This window comes from Orbicella franksi, chromosome 4, assembly GCF_964199315.1.
Source record: "Orbicella franksi chromosome 4, jaOrbFran1.1, whole genome shotgun sequence".
Classification (NCBI taxonomy): domain Eukaryota; kingdom Metazoa; phylum Cnidaria; class Anthozoa; order Scleractinia; family Merulinidae; genus Orbicella; species Orbicella franksi.
In genome coordinates, this window is record NC_138148.1 from 19,577,350 (window position 1) to 19,597,249 (window position 19,900).

Sequence of the window (19,900 nt, forward strand, 5' to 3'; positions counted from 1 at the left end):
CAGTTAGCTACAATCTGGGGAGGAGAGGAATCAATGTACACAAAAAGGAAACAAATGAAATCGCAGATAGTTGTAAATGATAAAACAAATTTACATCACGCAAGACTTTTAAGACATATTTAAAACAAAAATGATTGCAATGAAGTCTTGCTAACCAGGACTATGATTTGGAAAGTGTTTTATTAGGTTCCAATCTTAGCCTCTCCTACTTGGAAAATTTTGTCAACTAATGGTTAGTTACCATTCTCCTACCTAGTTACATCAGTTGACATGACCATGCAGGCATTGGTTAATCTGCAGAGTTTTTACCGATTCTTAACTGCAAAATGCTGAAAAGAAGATCTCAGTCAACGGATATAACGCCTCTTGTAAACAGTGCAGTTGAGAAACTACAGGAGCTAGGTACTGCTTATAAAATGGCTTGTTATTTCGTTTGTTTTGTTGTTAATGATTTTGACTACAATATCAGCAAAATTTTGTTGTTTTTAGGACAACATGTTAAGGCTAGCAGACATGGCGTTGAACCAGCAGATTCTTCCGGAGTGGACGTCGTTATTAAAGCGCTCAAAGATCTGGTAATATATATTGGATGTTGTGTTGTAGGATTGATGAAACAGATAAATTGTAAGTTACAAATTATTCGATCTGATTGTGACACTTTTCTTTGCCCATTGATGTCAAATATAAAACAACATTACATGGTTGACTACAAACCTGCTTCTTTCTGGAAGGAAAGACTGCCACTGCCAGATGGCTATATGAGTTTTGCTCCTAAAATAAGTCGACAAAAGCTAAATAAAGAGGCAATTTTAATTTAAAAACTGCCTTTCATACTCACATGCTTGCACAGAGGGCATTTGGTTTTCAAAAGCAGGCAAAACTTTCAAACTTAGCTTCTTTATAGGAAAAAAAAATTGCTCAAGATTGTCAAAGCAGGCAGCCAGTCAATTTGAATTTGCCTGGTGCATAGCCCTAATAATAGACTCTGAGCAGTCTCTCTTTTGCTCGAAAATCTGTGGGACTGTTCGCGGTCTACCCTATTAACGAAAACCCCTGCTATATGCTAGAAAGCTAACATTGGAGAAGTACATGTACTCTGTAATAATATACAGAGTGTATCATTCAGTGAATTATTAAAAATGCAGACTTAATTATGAATGTGCTGAGAATTGTTAAAATCCTAAGAGTAATAATCAAAGAAAATGTAAGTTGCATGTATCGTTGATACAGGTAATTTCATGTGTGTGATTTAGTCCACAAACTTTTGTGGTCTTATTAATGAACTTGAACATATTCTCAGTATAGGACTGTTTGATTTCGCTAATTACTACTTTTTTCCTTTCAATAGAAGTTCTGCCAGTTTTGTCTATAGGTGCTAGGGTGCAATTAAAGTCGTCCCCTAGAACAATTTGCATATCAGTGTATTCTCGAAGGGTGTCATTGAGCTTCGAAAAAATATTTTTTGACTGTTGTTATCGTTTGGGCTGTAAATATTGCAAAGTAAAAACATAGAATCATACAGCGAGACTTCTAGCAGTATATACCTTCCTTCTTTATCAGCTATAACGTTTTCAATGCGAACATCTAATTTCGGATTAAAAAGGATTGCAACGCCTTTTGAATGATTTGTCCCATGGCTGAAGAAAAGATTCCCTCCCACATTGCTTCTACATTTTCCGTAGAGTAAGTTTCTTGTAGGAAGATCACATCAAATTTATAATTGTGGAGCCATCTGAAAAGTTGCCTTCTTTTTCTTGATTGGTTTAAACCTCTTGCATTGAGTGAGCAAAACGAAGCTTTAAACGGTGTTGTCATATCCTGTTATTGCCGTGTGTGATTTTTTTTTTCCTACTGATTTTAGGGAAGACTTCATGGTAATCCGAGTTGTGATATTTGACCCGTATTTGGATTGTAATAAGATTATGCTATCCTTGAAGCTTGGCTTAAGCAATTGAGAAAATCCGTAGTTGTTTCTTCCAAGATTAATTAAGTATAGATGCTTGCTTGTAGGTATTACTGCATTACTAGATAGTTGCCAAGAAACCTGTAGAAGAAATATTAACGCGCAAACAAAAATTTTAAAAACTACAAACATACTGAACACACGTGAGCGACAGAAAAGCACCAGTTTGTGGGTAAAACTAGCGTGGAGAAACTACTTTGCCGAGAGCCGAATCAGCAAAGGAAGGCAAGGGAGCTGTATTATAAACTGACTAAATGGACAGACTCCCTTGAATATATGACCGTAAACTGAGTAACACGTAACGACCTGTGTTCCAAATTCCTATTTGTGTTGTATTTTGCAGCAAGACAGAAAAGGTCACATATGTTAACTAGTAACAATTATTTGAGGAGGTTCTCTCTTCTTGAATAAGTCTCAAGAGCAATTACTTTTTCCTGTTCCTCTGCTGGCTTTGTTTTAAGATCCTCTATTTCTTGGCGTTGGTCGTCAAGTTGCGACTGTCTTCTATTGAGTTGTACTATTTCCGCACTCTGGCTGTCCAAGTCGGTTTGAAGCTTTTTTCTTGAAGCACAACTGGCCTTTGATTCTTCTTGGATGTCTCCGATGGCATCCCATGTAGCCTCCAGTGATTTCTCCATTTCTTTCATTGTGATTTTGACACCTTCGATCTCTGCCTTGAGTTCACACCTTAGGGTTGCCATTTCTGTTCTTAAGCTTCCGAAATGATCTCCCATTCTGTTGTCAATGTGATTTAGCTTGTCCAGCAATTGCAAGAGTGTGACTGGAGTTTCGAGAGTCTTGCCGTCTTCCATTTCTTTGTTGTAAAATTTATTTCTCTTCGGTGAAGGCGGAGAGTTCGTCGAAGACAAAGAGCTTTTTGATCGCTCAGCATGCTTTGCCATGCATCAGCGATAGTAAGTGTATCGAAATTAGCCACGGCGTCACTAGTGTAGGTTTTTTCTCCAAATATAACATCTTGCTTTGCACTGAAGCAATATTTTAGGGAACACGGCCTCCACGTAGATGTCAAGTTACTGAGCCGCGAAGATACGTCCGTCGGCCATCATGAAATTTTCAATGTATTTGAAATATTCCTAGTTACTACTAAGGCAGGAGATAAACACTGTCAGTACTGGCTTGATGGACCAGTAGGTTTTGATACCAATTTTACTTACCTACACACCAATCCTGTGATTGTTGGTGCTTTTTGTTTTGTATTTAGGAAGCAGAAAGATTGAAAATCCACGAGTTACTAGAGACTGAAACCATCACAGCCAGTGTGTTACGTTACAAATTGCAATACTTCCCAAGTGATATTAAGTCTGAAATACAAGGTATGATTCAGTTTGTTGCTTTTCAGTAAGTTTTGTTTACTTGTTAATTCTCATCACTAACTATTTGCTAAGGCTAAGGCTAAAGCTAAACTTCATTGTTTACTTTCTCACAATTATCTGAACTGCAGATTTGTCAGTAGTCTTCATATTAGCTGACAGTTAGTTTTGGTCTCATGTTCCACTTTTTCTATTCTCTTTGCAGCTGCTGTGTATTCTGCAAGACAATCAAATGAAGCAGAAATCAAGAGACTCAAGGTAAGTTTCAAGTATTAATAAAAATGTTTCAACATCCAGCTGGCCATGGCTTTTCTAGCTTTTGCACCTGAAAAATTAACATTAAATCATTGTTTTCTAGTAACATTTCAGCTAGTGGTAAGCTCCGATGGTTGAAATTAGCCAGTAGCCAGATTTTAACTAGTACATGTACTGTATCCCAGAGTGTGATGTTTTCGAATGCTGGAAATGAAAATCATTCTGCAGAGCTTTGGTCACTCATAGACTACAGTGAACATGTTTTTTTTTAATTTATTGATTGGCAAGTGGTGTTTTTGTTCAATCCTGCATGTATATTGTACTTTTATATTTTTTTTTAGACCCAACTCAATACCATCATCAAGAACATCAAGTCATTACAGGACAGACATCAAGATCTTGCAAAAGAAAATGCCAAACTGGAGTAAGTTGTGTATGTTTCACTGCTACAGTTGAACCTCCTAACCCTAACCCTAACCCTTAAGCGACCCCCTCATTAAGCGGCCAGTTATCAAAGTCATGAAATTATTGCCAATAAAATATTGCAAATAAAACCCCTATTAACTGGCCACCTCTATTAAGCGGCTGTGGCCACCTTTTGGTCTTCCCGATGAGGGTTTTCTTTTTTCCTTACCCCTATTAAGCAGCCATTTAGCTTTGTTTTGGAAAAGGAAGTGAACATCCTAACAACGAATCTCACTATCCTGATTCCAGTTTCTGAAATTCCTGTAAGTCAGTAGATGCCTTATGAAGCCAATTCCTAATCTGCATGTTCTTGAAAGAGGTTCTCTTTGTTTATTTTACATTTTTAGGCCAGAGAGGAATGACATGCAAGCCGGGCATGATGAGATCATTGCACTTCTTAATCAGAAGATGGCTGACAAAGCCAGGTAAATACCAGTAACTTAAAATAAAAATAAATTTCTGAATTCATACCTGGAGGGTACACATGGCACTTTCTAGAGCAGTTTACAGGACACAATTATTCTTATCTTGAAGCATGGCCAGGTAGAATGTATTTATTAATTTTTATGTAGACCTATTTTACCTGCAGTAGTCATGTTCAATCAGTTTGCAATAGTAATCATTTTTCTTTTATTTTAATTAATAATTGTTAATAATTCTTTATCTCTATAGCAAACAAATTACTCTTAATGAGACTCGTGATAAACTGCGAGAGACATATAAAAAGGTAAGAAAGACAATTGTTGTTATATGCAGTAGTTTACATTATTAGTGACACACTAGTTTAGTGAAAACATAAAATTTGGAGGCACAGTAGTTCAACAGTGAGTGTGCTGGACTCTACAATGAGTGGTGATGGTTTAAGCCCTAGCTGGGGTCATTTTTTAGTGTTCTTGGGCAAGACACTTTAGTCTCTCAGTGCCAACAGCTTGTTGCCCAGGCAACCTGGCGGAATGCTGAAGAGTAACCTGTGATGGACCAGCATCCCTGCCATGGGACGGGACTGGTGGGGGAGCAAAACTCTTACCAACCATTTCATGGTAGAGAAACCAGAGTGAAATGCTGAGAGCAGCAAGTATATCTGTACAAACCCAGAAACTGAATTATAAACACAAGGGCTGTAAATTTTGAATCTTGTATGTGCACTTAGCAGATGTCAGCAAGTGTTACTCTACTCTCTATTCTATTAAGTATTCTATTCATTCAAATACTTGTTCCTGTGTGCTTTTGCTTTGGTTGCTTGTATTCCTTATCTAAGAGTGTGTCCTATGCAGTATGCATAGTTTTGGCTGAAAAACAAAGGTGCAGTGTAGCATTCTATTCAAGGGCATTTTTAGTGCCGCCCCAAGTGGAATGAGTGCTGGCCTTATGTGGTTGTCTCCATTGATAAACACTATACATGAAAATGGTGCTTTTTTGAGTTACTAAATTGTTAGATTTCATCATTTCCAATTATTATTTTTTCCATTAACAAAGATAATTGAACTGGAAGACTCCATTGTTCAACTAAAAGAGGACTTAGTTCATGAACGAGAGGAAGCAAGGCAGGAGAAAGAGAAACTGAAACAGTCTGTGGTAATCAGTCAACAGTGCATGTTTATTCTGTTTAAATTAGTCTGGTTGTATATGTTTTAAAATAAATTATATTTTTAACACAGCATAAGTCAAATAATGTTATTTTTCATCATCGTGGAAACTTGGTAACTTTGAAGAAACTTGGATAGTAGACATGAGACCTGATCTCTCAAACTTGAGACTGTCATTCTTACAATACCAAAATCACCATCCTCGTGTTCATAAATTTAATTGAGGCTTCAAGACATGCTTACATCAATGGTGATAACTGACTTATTCCAGATGCCAACTGCACTCACCCTTTAAACCACTTTTTAGTGTTCCTTGTTGCTAGGGTAAGCTATACTATGTATATTACATAGGCTAGTACAATCACGTAAAATTTGTACACTGGAATTGAACACTGTCAGCAATATTAATAGTTTCTTTTTTTTTTCTTTTTTCCCTGTAGGCTGACACTCAGAAGAAGGCAGAGGAGCAACGGCTGACAAACATTGAAAAGAGAAAGTCAGTTGTACACTGTTCTTTATACATGTATTTTGAATTTTTCAGCCTTGACATACATGTATCAGAAATGAAAGACACTGTAACAACTTGCATAATCCTTTGGTGTATCTAGCCTTAAGCAATTCCACATTATTAAATAATGGTAATAAATTAATAAAGACAAGTATGTAAGCATTGTTTACTACTTTTGGTTGTTTTACCTTCAGGGAAATTGACAAATTGCAAGAAGAATTGGTGGACAGTGAATCAATTTTAGACTCCAAGAGAAAGGTGACTCTTAATATTCTTTATTTACTCCTAAAAGAAATTAGCTAACAAAGAGCAATTTCGTGGTGGCTACAGACTCAATACAGTGTATTGGTGTTCCCACACAATTAGTAACCTTCCATAAGAGAAGAACCCATTATTTAAAGGATAGAAATTGCATTGGGGGGGGGGGGGGGGGAACCAATATTTCTGCTGTGGTGTCATATACAAATGCTTCTAATAAATTGTATTATAAAAATCAAGTTAGTTCATAGTTGTTAGGAATAGTCCAGTTTTGAGTTCACCATGACCACTGACTAAAAGCACTGAGAACGCATTTGCACAGGGTTAGCCTCAACCTAAATAAAATATTCACGGTGGGAAGGCGGGAAGGTGACACAAATTTGAAAATTAAGCAATACACAGAGCTGTAAACAGGTCATCTTCTTCCTGGAATTTGTGAATATTTTACTTTAGATTGAGACTAACCCTGTGCAAATGCGTTCACAGTGCTTTTAATCAGTGGTCATGGCAAATTCGAAACTGGGCTATTAGCAACCCCAACAGACATCTTTTCCTGTAAGTTCCCAAATATGTTTGACATCTGATTTATTACATCTTTATATGTTGTTTAAATGGAGCACCAAAGTCTTACAGGCAACGTAAGTTAAATGTACATACTGTGCATGTATACATCAAAAAAGGACAGTCCATTTTCATCAATCGATATAATATATGTGAATTTTCAAGCTACAATGGCTTCTTCCATTGCAGAGAATTACATTTTTAAAATTGATGCAGTCTGAATTTTTTCAAAAAGCTTCTCTGCCTTGAGCACTAGCTTGAATATCGACATCAATATCAAGGTTTTTTTTTCGTAGATCATTCGGAAGTTTGAAACGTCTCGCAATCGACTGGAAGCTCAAGAGGTGCAGTTGAACAGGCAACTTCAAAAGGAAATCAAAGACAACTCCGTTCTCACGCAGGAAGGGTGAGTAAGATGGTCAGCCCTTGCAACCACATCAATCACTGAACAAAATCAGATTTTTTGTTCACTTTTTGTGTGCTGTTATGTGTGCAAATCAATTTGACGACATATGGTGACTTTTTTTGAATTCATTATGGTGATATGTCAATGTTTTGTCCAGGATGAAAATTGTTAAGGAGCACAATGACATGGCTGAAAGCTTGGAGCAGAAAAAGAGATCACTAATAGCGCAACTGGAAATGGTATGAACTCCATGTATGAATTAAAAATTAATATCAAATATCAAAAATAAAAATATCAAAGTACAAGTCATTACCTCCTTTCCTCAGCTCCTTTAATGAAAAGAAGATATATTACACAATACCGGTAGATTTTTTTCTTTGTTTATACGTATTATCTTATTTACGTTCTTTTTAATGCATCACAAATGGGCATGTATTAAACAGAGAAAGATAATTATGATTTGAAAAATGACCACATAAAAACAATACAAGGCTCTCGACATGGGGTGCACATATGTTTCTCTCATCCTCCTCTCTCATTCTTGGTATTAATAAAACTTTAGCATGTGTTTTCCTACAGTTGTAATGAGAAAATTCTAGAAAATATTAGGGAGTGTATAATAACCTAAATTTTCGTGGCGGCCTTGTCTAGTGTGTTTAACAAATTGACATCATTTTTTCATGTGTCTGTCTTGTGTTGACCATGAATTTTGTCATAACAATGTCAAAGTAGCTGTCACCTCATGGATCCACAGGCTACATGTACTTTCACAACGTTATGATGAAATTCGTTGTCAATAACAGGGCAGATGTATAAAAAAACTGACATCAATTTGTTTTTCTACAGTAATGACCTCACATAAATTGTAAATTCATGTGTCTGTCTGCTTATTGACAATGGAAAATTGAAAATGAAAATTAGCCAATGAGCGTGCCAGAATATCTGCAGTTATTGTAGCAACATTTATTATATAGACACGAGTGTTTTACTGGAAAATACACCACTCGTAACATTCATACGAAACCACATGCGGGACTTGAGTGGCATATTTTCCATATCCTCACTTGTGAAGATATCGATGATTTCACTGATATCAGGTTTCTCTCTTAAACTGTACTTAAATTTGTTGGTGCATCATCGAAACATCTTCGAGTCCTCCTCAAAAGTCTTTGGCAATCTTTGGATCTTCAGAAATCCTCAGAAGTTTTTGGAAAATGTTCGGCAACGTTTGTGTGACCTTTGGACAAGTTTTGGAGAATCTTCACAAATCTTCGGAAAGTGGTTGGAAATCTTCGGAAAATCATCAAAAACTCTGTCATCAGTATGTCTATATAATAAAAAGAACGTGACACATCAGCTGGAAGATATGAATTTTATGTTCTCGTGGCAAGAACAATATTAGGTATTGTTCTTGCCACTCGAACTTAAAATTCATATCTTCTCGCCACCGTGTAATATCCTCTATGTATTTACTCCTGCTCCTAGTCCTGCAAAAAAATGGCCATACTTTCCCTGTAGTTTACTGAATTGATTACAGGAAGAGATGACCACATTGAGTGTTAAAACTTTCTTTCATTAGCTTCAGGGCAATCTAAAAGAAGCAGAGGAACAAGATAAACAGCTGACATTTGAAAAAAAGTCTCTAGAAAAAGGTGAAATTTAAAGGTTTTTCTGCCATTTATTATTGTTATCATTGTTTTGAAATAAGGCCTCTCAGACAAAAAAGGTAAAATATTTTCAACAATTAGACCTTGCTGTGCAGTTTTTATCATTGCATTTTTCTCAGTGACTATTCATTTAACCGCTTTGTTGTTTATTGGATGTTGTTATATCAATATGTGAGAGTTAAATCAAGTGTTGTTCTTATGTACACCAAACTTTTCTGAGACGTAAAATATCTTTAAATAAATACGTGGAAGCCAAAATATTTTGGAATGGAAAATTCCTTCCATAGTGAGTTTTTTAAAAATAAGCCTTCCCAAAAATAGCCTTATCAGAAAAATCTTTGCAACAAGAATAAGCAAGGATTGATTAAAGGGATTTTATGGCATGTGACTGTTTTGCTGAAGGAGTGAGATCTTTTTTTCCCTGTAGAACATGAAGTTGCCCTTGAACTGATGGAGCAAGATGCTGAGGTCGTTCGACAACATGAAAGAATGTAAGTGGCCCAGCTAATATTTACTATTATAATCCATCACATATTTTAGCTTTCACACCCTTGATTGGTCAAAGCATGTCACATGACTGGCTAAAACTGGGGATTATCCGAGAGATGTATCTGTATATTTCCCATTTTCGTTTGCAAAAGATATTTCAAAGACAAATAACACAATAGCCCCCATTTGACTTTACAAAATAATATGCTCGGATTTTTGTCCGTGGACGTAATCTGTTCTTTGAAGCTCACTGTTCGCCTCTTGGAACAGATATCCAAGCATATTTTTGCACCAAATGGAGGCTATTGTTTATTCATATTCATTGACAAATGTCACCAAATTTCCAACTAAAATGGATAAGAAGATGGTGCGCTATAAAACGTTGAAATATTTTGTGGTAAACATACAGTATGACAAGAATGGAAGTCGATTACAGTTCATCAAATTTGATTTAGGGACAGGATATCAAGAAATCAAATTTGCCATTCTGGTATTTCAGTCCTTATTTCAGTTTCACTTTTAGTTGATTTTTCTTTGCTTGCACAACTTTTGGCATTGTTTTTTCTTCTTCTTTCACTAAGGCAAGTTTATAGCAAGTTCCTGGCTGTACTTATTACAGTATATGTAAAACATGATATATCTGCCCGGACGCTGTCTCTTTTCAATTTGATATCTGTAGTTCATACAGGTACAAATGGTATCAATTCACTTATCTTCTCTCTTTGAATGTGCAGCCTTACCAAAGCTAAACAGTCCTTACATCATCAGAACGAGCAATGCGCCAAGGTTAGATCGGAGAACATGGAGCTGGAAGAAGAGATGAACCAGCTGGAAGAAAGCCATAAGTAAGAATTCAAAGAGTGATCGATTTGTGATTTCTCATTACAATATCATTTGTTTTCAACCAGTCAGGTGATGAGAAAAAAAGAAAATCATCAACTACAGGATGGTTCTTGATGAAACAATAAATTCTCATTTTATCATATAGCAAAATGGATTGTGATCAGTAATGAGAATGTAGACATATAGTGCGATTTAGCCTACATGCTTGGCTAAGCTCATTACATGTACTGACGAAACAAAAACAACAAGGCAGACGTGACCAAGTGGTAAGGGTGCCGGACTTGAAATCCAGAGGTCAGGGGTTCAAGTCCCGATCTGACCACTAAGCTGGAGTTGTTTCTTGGTAGACCCTGGTTCAAGTCCTTGGTCAAATTTGTTAATAGCCAACTGGTCTGCCTCCCGCCAGTTGGGATTTTTAAGCCTATTATACATGTTTAGTTGACATATTTATTTCTTTCAGTTTAAGTGGCATGACTGTGAACTAGCTAGGTGTAGCTAAGCGCATTGATCACTATAAACAACAACATTTGAACATTTTGAACCTTCTGCAATGAAAACGTTTTCAATTTAATCCAGTTAAATTGTAGAAGGTCTGCTAATTCAAGAAGAACATTGGACACTGATTAAGTCTTTTTGAGAATGTAAGGATAAACCCCACGGGGGAAAGATGATTCTTTGTCAAGAGAAGATTGTTTATAGCAAGTCTGAATCAACTGACTAAAGGTCATTTACAAAATCTAAAATCAAATGTTTCCTTCTCAGAGCAACCGTGGACGTGTACAACAAAGACATCGAGACGTCTAAAACTGCATTAACTGCTGAAAGAAAAGACAGGCAAATCCTACAGACTAAAAGGGACAATGTGACAAAAGAGTCCAACGAGTTTAAGGGTGAATATGGCCGCTATATGGCAACCATGTCCAAGAAAGTCACTGAAGGAAAGGCAGAACATGCTAAACTAACGGAATATGTAAGTTGTACAGCCACTATGTTGGCTGCAATTACTCCCGGGGGGGGGGGGGGAACTCCCATATGAATAGGTCGGGGATGCTATTCGGAAAATTTGAATTAAACCCCTAAAGGAGACTAAACTGGGCGTGGCGCGAGCATTATTTGACCCCTGAAAGACGCCACTAAAATTGGAATAGGCTTGATTACCAGCTGCTGTTCAAGGAAGGAGCCAGCGCTTGTAGACTTGACTCGAGAGACCGGTGAAAATAGAGCTTTTCTTCAAGTGCACCCTAAAAGATACTTTGACAGCTAAAAATAGTGGCGTTTCTTCATGAACAACTTAAGCGAGACCAGAATCCTTGATTTATAGCCTAAGCGAGACGACAAGCATCCCCGACCTTTTCGTATGGGAGTCCCTCCCCCCCCCCCCCCGGGCAATTACTTTCTATCTTAAACCCAGCGCAGTGGTGTATGGCTAAAAGCTTGTACAGTTTATATGTGAGTCGCTTGGGCTTAGCTAATGTATCTTGAAGTCCTGTTTTGACATAAGAACCAGCTTGTCTGGGCCAAGGTTAAGCGCGCAATACGCCGTGTCAGCAGGCCAGATTCTTACTCTCGGTATTGGACTGGAAGTCTGGAACTAGCTTGCAATGGAGGCTCATGCGGGTGAATAGCCTTAAAAGGAGATAAATGTCATTTGTATTTGAAAACACTCCCCGCATAAACACAGTTACAAGCTAGTTCCAGTTCAGTACTCGTAAGGAGTTGGTATTTTCGCCTGTTGAGTGTGAATCCGAGGAAAAGAAAGGGGCAAAATTACAGGATTCGTTTGCGGTCATTCGCCTTAGAAAGGGAGAGTTTATCTGTTCTATCCATGAACAATATTAAAATACAGAGTACAGTGCTTCTATTTTTTAGGGAACGCAACTACAGAAAGACTTGAAGAAAGACGAAGCGGATATTATTAGTAAACAGAAGCAGTTAAAGAAAGCCAAGCAAGATTACACTTCTCTGCAAAAGCAGCTCAAGACACAACTGAAAGGCCTTCAAGTAAGTGGTTGTGCCCCGGGGGTTACTCCCAGAAAAATTGGGTGGGGTGTCCGTTTCCCAAAACCCTTACCCTATTTCCGACCAAAACGGCTAAAAGCATACCCTCTGGGACCGCACATACCTATAAAGCGCGTTCTAAAGCTCATATATAGGAGTACCATTGTGCGTGTGCTAGAATCTCATGCAACAAGGTGTGACTCCACGTTCTCCAATTCCACTGAGACAAAGAGAATTCAGAGAAGCGCGTGTAAAGTTTGCTTAAATACACAATCTTCGCTCGGGGGAGGGGGCGGGGTTGGAAATGCTGTTAGGAATTCGTAAAGCTTTTGAACTCGGTTTGTTTGTCTGTCTATACATGCACGTGGTCAATCTTTTCACAAGGTACTTTGTGCCTTCGACTCGCAGCTTTCGTGAAATTCTTTAGGTTGTCTGTCACTGTTGTGGAAGGTACCTACAAAATGAACATTCCTGTAGTAGTTTTATTTTCCTTGCATACAGGAAAGTATCGATAAACTGGAGAAAGATAGAGACAAGAAGAAAGATATTATTCAAGACAAAACTGTAAGTTTGCTTGTTTACGTTTGTGTCCATTTTTGTAATGTTTACAAGGCGCGGATAACACATCTTGAAAAATTACAATTTTCCATGGCATCTCTCATAATCTTTTTCAATCTTCCAGGCTTGTATCGTTCACTGTTTTTCCTTTGATGTTTTTGTTCCTTAACTAAACTACAATTTTGATTTCCAGTAGATTTGAGGATTTTTGTTCTTTGATTCGCAGCCAATCTTCAAAGATCTGGAGGCTCAGTTCAAAGAGCAAACGCAAGAGTTTGAGACGACGAAAAAGAGCATAGTGGGTAAGCAAGAAAAGTAACAGCAATTTAAATTAGTTAGGGTGGTTTTCACTTGAGTGTCAAAAGGTAATTGGTTTTGCACGTACTACGCCACGCGATTGGCTTGAAAAACTCGCGCCACTTTTTCATCTAATCAGAAGTAAGACCAAAACCAATCGTGACTCACTCGCACACGTTTTCCCGCGCTTTGCGCCAACTACATGTAATTACTTAGAGTTTTGATTGGCTTTCTGGATTTTTTCTGTCCTTTGTGATTGGCTAGAGCGATTACTTTGGTTTTGGTTTTACGACACTCAATTGAAAACCGCTCTTTGCCGTCTTGGTTTTGCTGTGAACAAGCCTGGTTGTCTTCTCTTGACGTTTCGTTGTCAGTTGAAGTTATTAGTACACGCGTTTACAGTATTTCCGCCAGGGCTTTCAGCATACTGCGCCTTTCTGCATACTGAAGTGCAGGTTCGCTCCGTTTGTCTCTAATACGTCGTCTGAACCTGCAGCTTTAGGCATGCATGTTGCTACGTTCAGTAATTCTGTTGGCTGTTAAACTCGTGTAGCAGCGCGCTTCTACCAATCAAAGTTTCAGTGTTTTGAACTGAGCCAATCAGGTGCAACACCAAAGTCACTCGTAATTTGACTTCAGACCCCGCGCCTCTCGCTGGTTAAATATTTTTCGTGGATTTCAGCGGTCATACGTTTTGAGGTGCTTTTGACCAGTTGCATTTTTTTTTTTACTTCACGTTCTGATTGATCGATCGCACTAGTTGACGCGATGGTTTCCTTGGTGATTTAAAGGAGCTCAGTCACGTTATTTTGAGTTATTTTGGCCATGTACAGAATTACCTGTAAATTGAAGGAAACTTGAAAATAGCAATTTACTAAGATAGAAAAACACCAAAGAGATAATAATAAATCATAAAGAAACAAGGACGGTTAAGGATGGATAAGATTGACACGGATTACAAACGACAAACTTGAAAAGTTTACACTAAACCTCAAGACACGCAAACCGTGACGTAGCTCCTTTCATACACTTGGTTTTAGTTTTACGACCATTATTGCAGAAAGAGAAGCTGATTAAGAAGGGACATGCGATGTCCCGTTTGAGTTACAGATACTACAGTACTCATGTTTATATTGCAGACCTGAAGAACAAGAAGGCTAGTCTGGAAACATCCGTTCAGAGAGCTCAGAGAGACGTAGAAAAGCTAGCAGAACCACAGGTAGCTCTTTTAGGTCCAGTCTTAAAATATCGATTATCTTTATTTACTTTCATTGATTCTTTTTACTGTTAGGTTGTAGAATCTATACAACTTAGTGGTAAATGTTTCTGTTGACAGCTCTGATTTGTTCTGCAAATAGACTCGATTACACGGGAAGTTGCGCGAGAGACGAGTCGAGGCTTTGGATCAACTCAAGAACCAATCGGAGGACGTCAAGAAGATTGAAACAGAGATCTTCACTTCCGGTCAGCGGCTTGGTGCTGTACTCAAAGAAAATCACAGGTAAGAGAGCTAAGCCTGCTGGGACGACTTGTTTGACAGCAGTGGATCAGCTACTTTTGTGGAGGGAAAGTGTCGTAAATTGACAACGTTTGGCTTTTGGGCGGCTAACGCTCAAAATGTCCGCTGCTCAGTTCCCACAACGATGATGTCAATGATGATATTGCGGAGGGAAAATATCGCTACTTGAGAATCTCTCGCTTTTGGTTGGGTTACACTCAAAATGCCCGCCGCTCAATTCCAACTACAGGGATTGACCTTGTCAGTCCAAAGATTGAAATTTTAAGTTACTGATCGTAATAAAATTTGAATATCAGGTGAGAAAATTGGGCGTCACATCGCGGCCATTTCCGCTGTTTATTTAAATTGAATAGAGTGACCAAATAGAAATTGTGATGGTCTACCTTTTAGTCGATCTGTTTTGGAGATGAGCATGTCGACTGGTGTTGTCCACTTTTAGGTTTTTGTTTTCCCAAATCCTTTGAACCTGAAGTCAGCCTAAAAATTCTCCTTACAAGGTTTTATACAAATATTTAGTTATGTTTGGGAAAATTTTTCTGATAAGGTAATAGAAACTAACCATCTTACGACGCTTTTCTTTTGCATGTTGTGAACAAGATTTAAGCAGGTACGTGACAAAGTAATATTTTAACCCTCGCCTAGCGCTTATTCAATCGATTGTATAATTGTCGGTTACTATTCTGAGAAGTTGAGGCTTGAACCTCGAGTTGTCTGAAATTGTTTTTACTATAAATAATAATACTGTGTACACTTTTCCAGGCCATCAGGGAGCTTGAAGTCGAAATTGAGACTACAGGGAAGACAATGATTGCAAACGCTGGGACAAGAGAGGTGCTTGAAAAGCAGCTGCTGGAGTACAGGGGTAGGTTGTGGCCTTCTGTAAATAGTGGTAGCTGTAAACGTTTGAAGTTGTCCTTCAGTGGCATGTTGGGTGATTGAATAGACGATTCGCACAGTGGAATATTTTCTTTATATTCTCTGACCATCATGGCCGTAGATCGGCGAAAGCTTGAAATTCAAAGAGTAACAGTAGCTCAAGGCTCCGTTCAATCGCCTGTTTAAGTTGTGGCTGTAGTTTTGCCAGTTGATTTCATCTGTCCATTGTGAAGAGAAGAGAGAACATCCTCTTGTCCTAGTTAGCCCTTTTAGTGTGTCCGTTTATAATCCATCTCGATATTTTTGACATCAGTTTAGACTATTCGTTTTATTCTCTTTGCAGGACATCTACACGAGAACTGGAAAGAGGATCTTCTCCTTGATAAAGTAAGTGTGGAAGAGAACTAATTAAACAATAGCCTCAATGGTGCGAAAATATGCTCTGATATTTGTTCGCGGACATTATCTCTTCCAAGATGCGACCAGTTTTCCAAGAGCGTAGCTTGAAGAAAACTGTAAAAAATTATCCGAGCATATTTTCGCGCCAAATGGCTGCTATTGTGGTTATTATCCTTCAAATATTTTTTGCAACACGCGCAGTTTCGGATATTGGGGAATAACATATCACTCAGATATTTCCCAGACATCACACTAATAACTTAATTATTTACATAAGACGCCGTTAAGCCTGGTTTTCATTACGACATAACCGCAAGCACAAGCACACGCTAGTGATGACGCCCGGAACATAAGCATAAGCACAAGCAGGTTAAAAAGTGTTGTTCTACTTGTGCTTGTGCTTTTGGTTATGTCAAGTGAGAACACGCTGCTGTAAGCATAAGGAAGCTAACTCCGCCATCTTGTTTTACTGTATCGAGGAGGTATGGAACCGAAACTATGGCAATTACCCATTCTGCGCACGCCTTCGTGTTAATGCTTGTGTTGTGTGCGTCCTCACTATTGTTATGTTGTGCTTGTGATTGTGTCGTAGTGAAAATCAGGCCTTAAAATTTATTAATTTAAGTACATTGTCCTTCCATAACTTACAATAAACTAGCAGTATCTTGCACACAGCAAGTTGTTTTTTTTTTTTTATACTTTGCGCCGATCACATTGCGTTTCACTTTTTATACACAAACAATTTACACCCTGTTTCTAGTTCAGCTTACTATAATATTACTGTAAGTGTTACTTTTTGTTTGCAACAGATATATGCTGAACGAGATTCCCTGATGTTAGAAGACATTGAAAGACTTAAGGCAGAAACTAGTGTGAGAGAAGAAAGGTACAATGAAATGAGTTTTAAAAGAATTAGCAGTGCAAATACCTCCCAAAATACATTTCCGAATTCGGTTGAACCGTTTGAGATACTTGTTGATCATTTATCTCGGTTTTGTTTGTTGGCATAATTTATTTAGAGGTTGAATTCAATGAGCTATGTCAGGGTCAGTATACATTGTAGGAAGTCTTTTTTTGCTTTGTTCGAAACTTAAATATTTCGTTCTAATCAAATGAAGGAACAAAATCCAAAATGTAATAGTTTACCATGATAGAGAAAACTCTAAAGAGGCTATGGTTACACAAACAGGAACAAGTAGTACTGTATAGTTAAGTCTGGGGAAGATTTAGACGGATCTCAATCAGTGAATTGAAAAATTTTAAGCCTAAGTTTTCAAGGAGGATTATTCCTTGACACAGTTTTTGTTGGGGGAGATCAACTTACATTGCAATGATTCTTTTGTGTAGGATTGACGAAATTCATCAGCAACTTGAAGAACAGCTGTCCGTTCTATCTCACTTTATTGATGGCGTGGCAAACTTAAGACCTAAAGGTATGCCTCTTTCGTTTGTTTTGCTTGTTACGTTTTCTATTAGTTCTACTAATTATGATCTGCTTTACTCTTGTCACGTACCCAAAGTGACCAGAGCTAGCAGAAGAAACGACATGTAGATTAGTGGGCTAAAGTGGAGCTCACTGGAATTCTTTGCACCTGGTGTAATAATTAACAATTAGATTATTCGCTCTCGATTTCTATGAGGTGATAGTCGATGAGGCAGAGGGCCTCATCAACTATCACCTCATAGAAATCGAGAGCGAATAATCTAATTGTTCTAGTAGGATTCTTACTAAAATTCACTTAAAATAACGGTTTCCAATTATTTCTTGACGTATTTATTAAACTTTGCGCCTGAAAAAGATCGCTGGGATTGAATTGTCATTTAAAATTGAAGTTGTGCGCGCTCGTCAGTTTTATCGATTATTTCAACTTTTTTAAAAGTCAAATGTCCTTCGTTTAGACTTCTCAGGAATTTAATTACCATTTCCATCAAAATTTTCCTCCAAATCTTTGGGAAAACGAAAAAAACGTCGCCATTTCAGTCCTAGACGACCTCCAGCCACTGCACACTAATGGCTGATAGTGTTCAATGGCTCAGCCAATCAGATTACAGCATTTGCATTAGTATACCAGTAGAATTCTACTCTATACAGGTAATCGTATGAATCCGAGTGCAATTAAGGATTTACACTACGAGTGATATTTGAAAAACCTCTCAAAATTACACGAGCCTTTAGGCGAGTGCAATTTGAAAGAACTTTTAAGTATCAGGAGTAGTGTAAATCCTAAATTGCTCGAGCTTTCATACGATTACTCATTTATTATTTGACTGGGAAAACCACGAAAGCCCGCACGTTGATTTGCACTGCAGTGCAAATTAAGAATTAACGATAAATTGGCCTGCTCTCAGCCAATCACAATGAGCTAATTCTTTCAGTTATATAAAAGAAGAAATACTATCGCTATTAAATACACAAGTAAGGATAAAGTTCTCGCTTATTAGGCTTATCTTATTTCATGGTTAAATCACAACTACTTAAGTTGTGTATTTAACTGCGTAGGTGTTTTTTCCAATCAAATCTTTATCCCGTAGTTCAAACATATGGATTTCACGTATTCTATTTCATATAAACCACCACGGTAACTAAAGTATCGTATCGTATAATGAGGACTGTAGTTTTATAATGAAAATTACACTGCAAGTTAAAGAAACCATTTTGATTCTTTTCTTTGCAGATACTGGACAATCTGAACGAAAGTCTGAAGGTACATGTAACATTCAATTTGCAGCCACACTTTATTGAGTTTCAAATCAACGAAATAATACTTAATATTTCATTGTTGCGTTGGATCAACTCGAGGATGCATGGAGTTAACAGAGGATATTATTACTTACGTGATTTAATTTTGGTTTTTTGGTAGAAAAAAACAAAGCCAAATCAGGAGTATCAACGCACCGCTCTCCGCCTTTGTCGCCCAAACCGCCCAGGTCACCGACACGCCGAGAATCCACCAGCGATGTCACCGCGCCTTCTGGAGGAGACTCGTCAAACTAATGAAATGATTCTGCCATCAGAAGTTTATCATGCTAAGTAGCTGTGTAAAATTCTGCTGCCGTCAGTATATTTCAGTAAATGTTTGGAACGAAAACGTTGCTTGTAGGAGAGATATTTATTTTAATAATATACATGCAAACATTTCAGCCTGCGGATTTGCTGAGAATGCGTCAATTAACCCCAAACAGTCAGAAAGTTGGAATTTTGTGAAGAAAGTTGAAATTAAATCGCATGTATATTAATAACAAGTAATCAAATGATTTTTCTCGTGTAATTAAAATAAATTCGTACTGGTAAATATTTTAAAGACTACAAGCTGCATTCGCCCCAGGGTTCATGCAGATGTTTTTGGGCTCTGAAAAATTTAGTTGTGCTTATTTATTCCAAATTGCACTCGAAATCATTTGATTACCTCCTATACAAACTGTTAATATTAATAAAGTATTTATTGAAGGTTGTTGCGGGTTAAATTGTCTTTGCGGAGGAGAAAATATAGTGGAATTTCACATTGTTTGTTTTGTTTTTTCTATATGGAAGCGTGTACCAGGACAAATAGAATTACAAGCTTATGAGAGCTGCGACACTTCCGCTGTGCCACCAGCCCTCTTGCTCAGTTTGGCTGTTTGAAAGTGAAAAGTAAAATAAAAGAAACATTTTCGCATGTTTACAATAGCTGTTTGACCACAGCTGGGGGAAAATATGGCAACCTCTCGTGTAATATATCAAACACGAGAGACACTAGAGGTGAGAGGGATAGATGGCCGCTTACGGGAGCTTGTCCAGCTCACAATAAACAGTTGGGAATGCAACGAAATACCACCGTATTAAGTGATTTTTTCTGTATGTGTGTGATGGCCTTTTTGCCATGACGCGATATTGGCGATAACTGTAAACAGTACTGTATACAAAAACAATCGAGAGAGAAA

The 19,900-nt window shown here is 37.7% G+C and overlaps 1 protein-coding gene across 1 annotated transcript; it reads left to right on the forward strand.

Annotated features, from left to right (window-relative positions):
• Nucleotides 1-32: 32 nt before the first annotated feature.
• LOC145483630 (uncharacterized) lies at nt 33-19,485 on the forward strand. Its single transcript, XM_081462167.1, has 28 exons — nt 33-402; nt 490-575; nt 3,186-3,297; nt 3,500-3,552; nt 3,891-3,973; nt 4,362-4,439; nt 4,687-4,741; nt 5,491-5,589; nt 6,041-6,096; nt 6,303-6,366; nt 7,224-7,333; nt 7,491-7,572; nt 8,913-8,985; nt 9,428-9,491; nt 10,224-10,334; nt 11,095-11,302; nt 12,202-12,333; nt 12,832-12,894; nt 13,115-13,190; nt 14,325-14,404; nt 14,544-14,686; nt 15,302-15,311; nt 15,464-15,566; nt 15,924-15,967; nt 16,789-16,865; nt 17,327-17,412; nt 18,655-18,684; nt 18,841-19,485. Exons 1-28 carry the CDS (start codon nt 327-329, stop codon nt 18,972-18,974), a joined length of 2,388 nt encoding a protein of 795 aa, XP_081318293.1. The 5' UTR covers nt 33-326; the 3' UTR covers nt 18,975-19,485.
• Nucleotides 19,486-19,900: the final 415 nt, after the last annotated feature.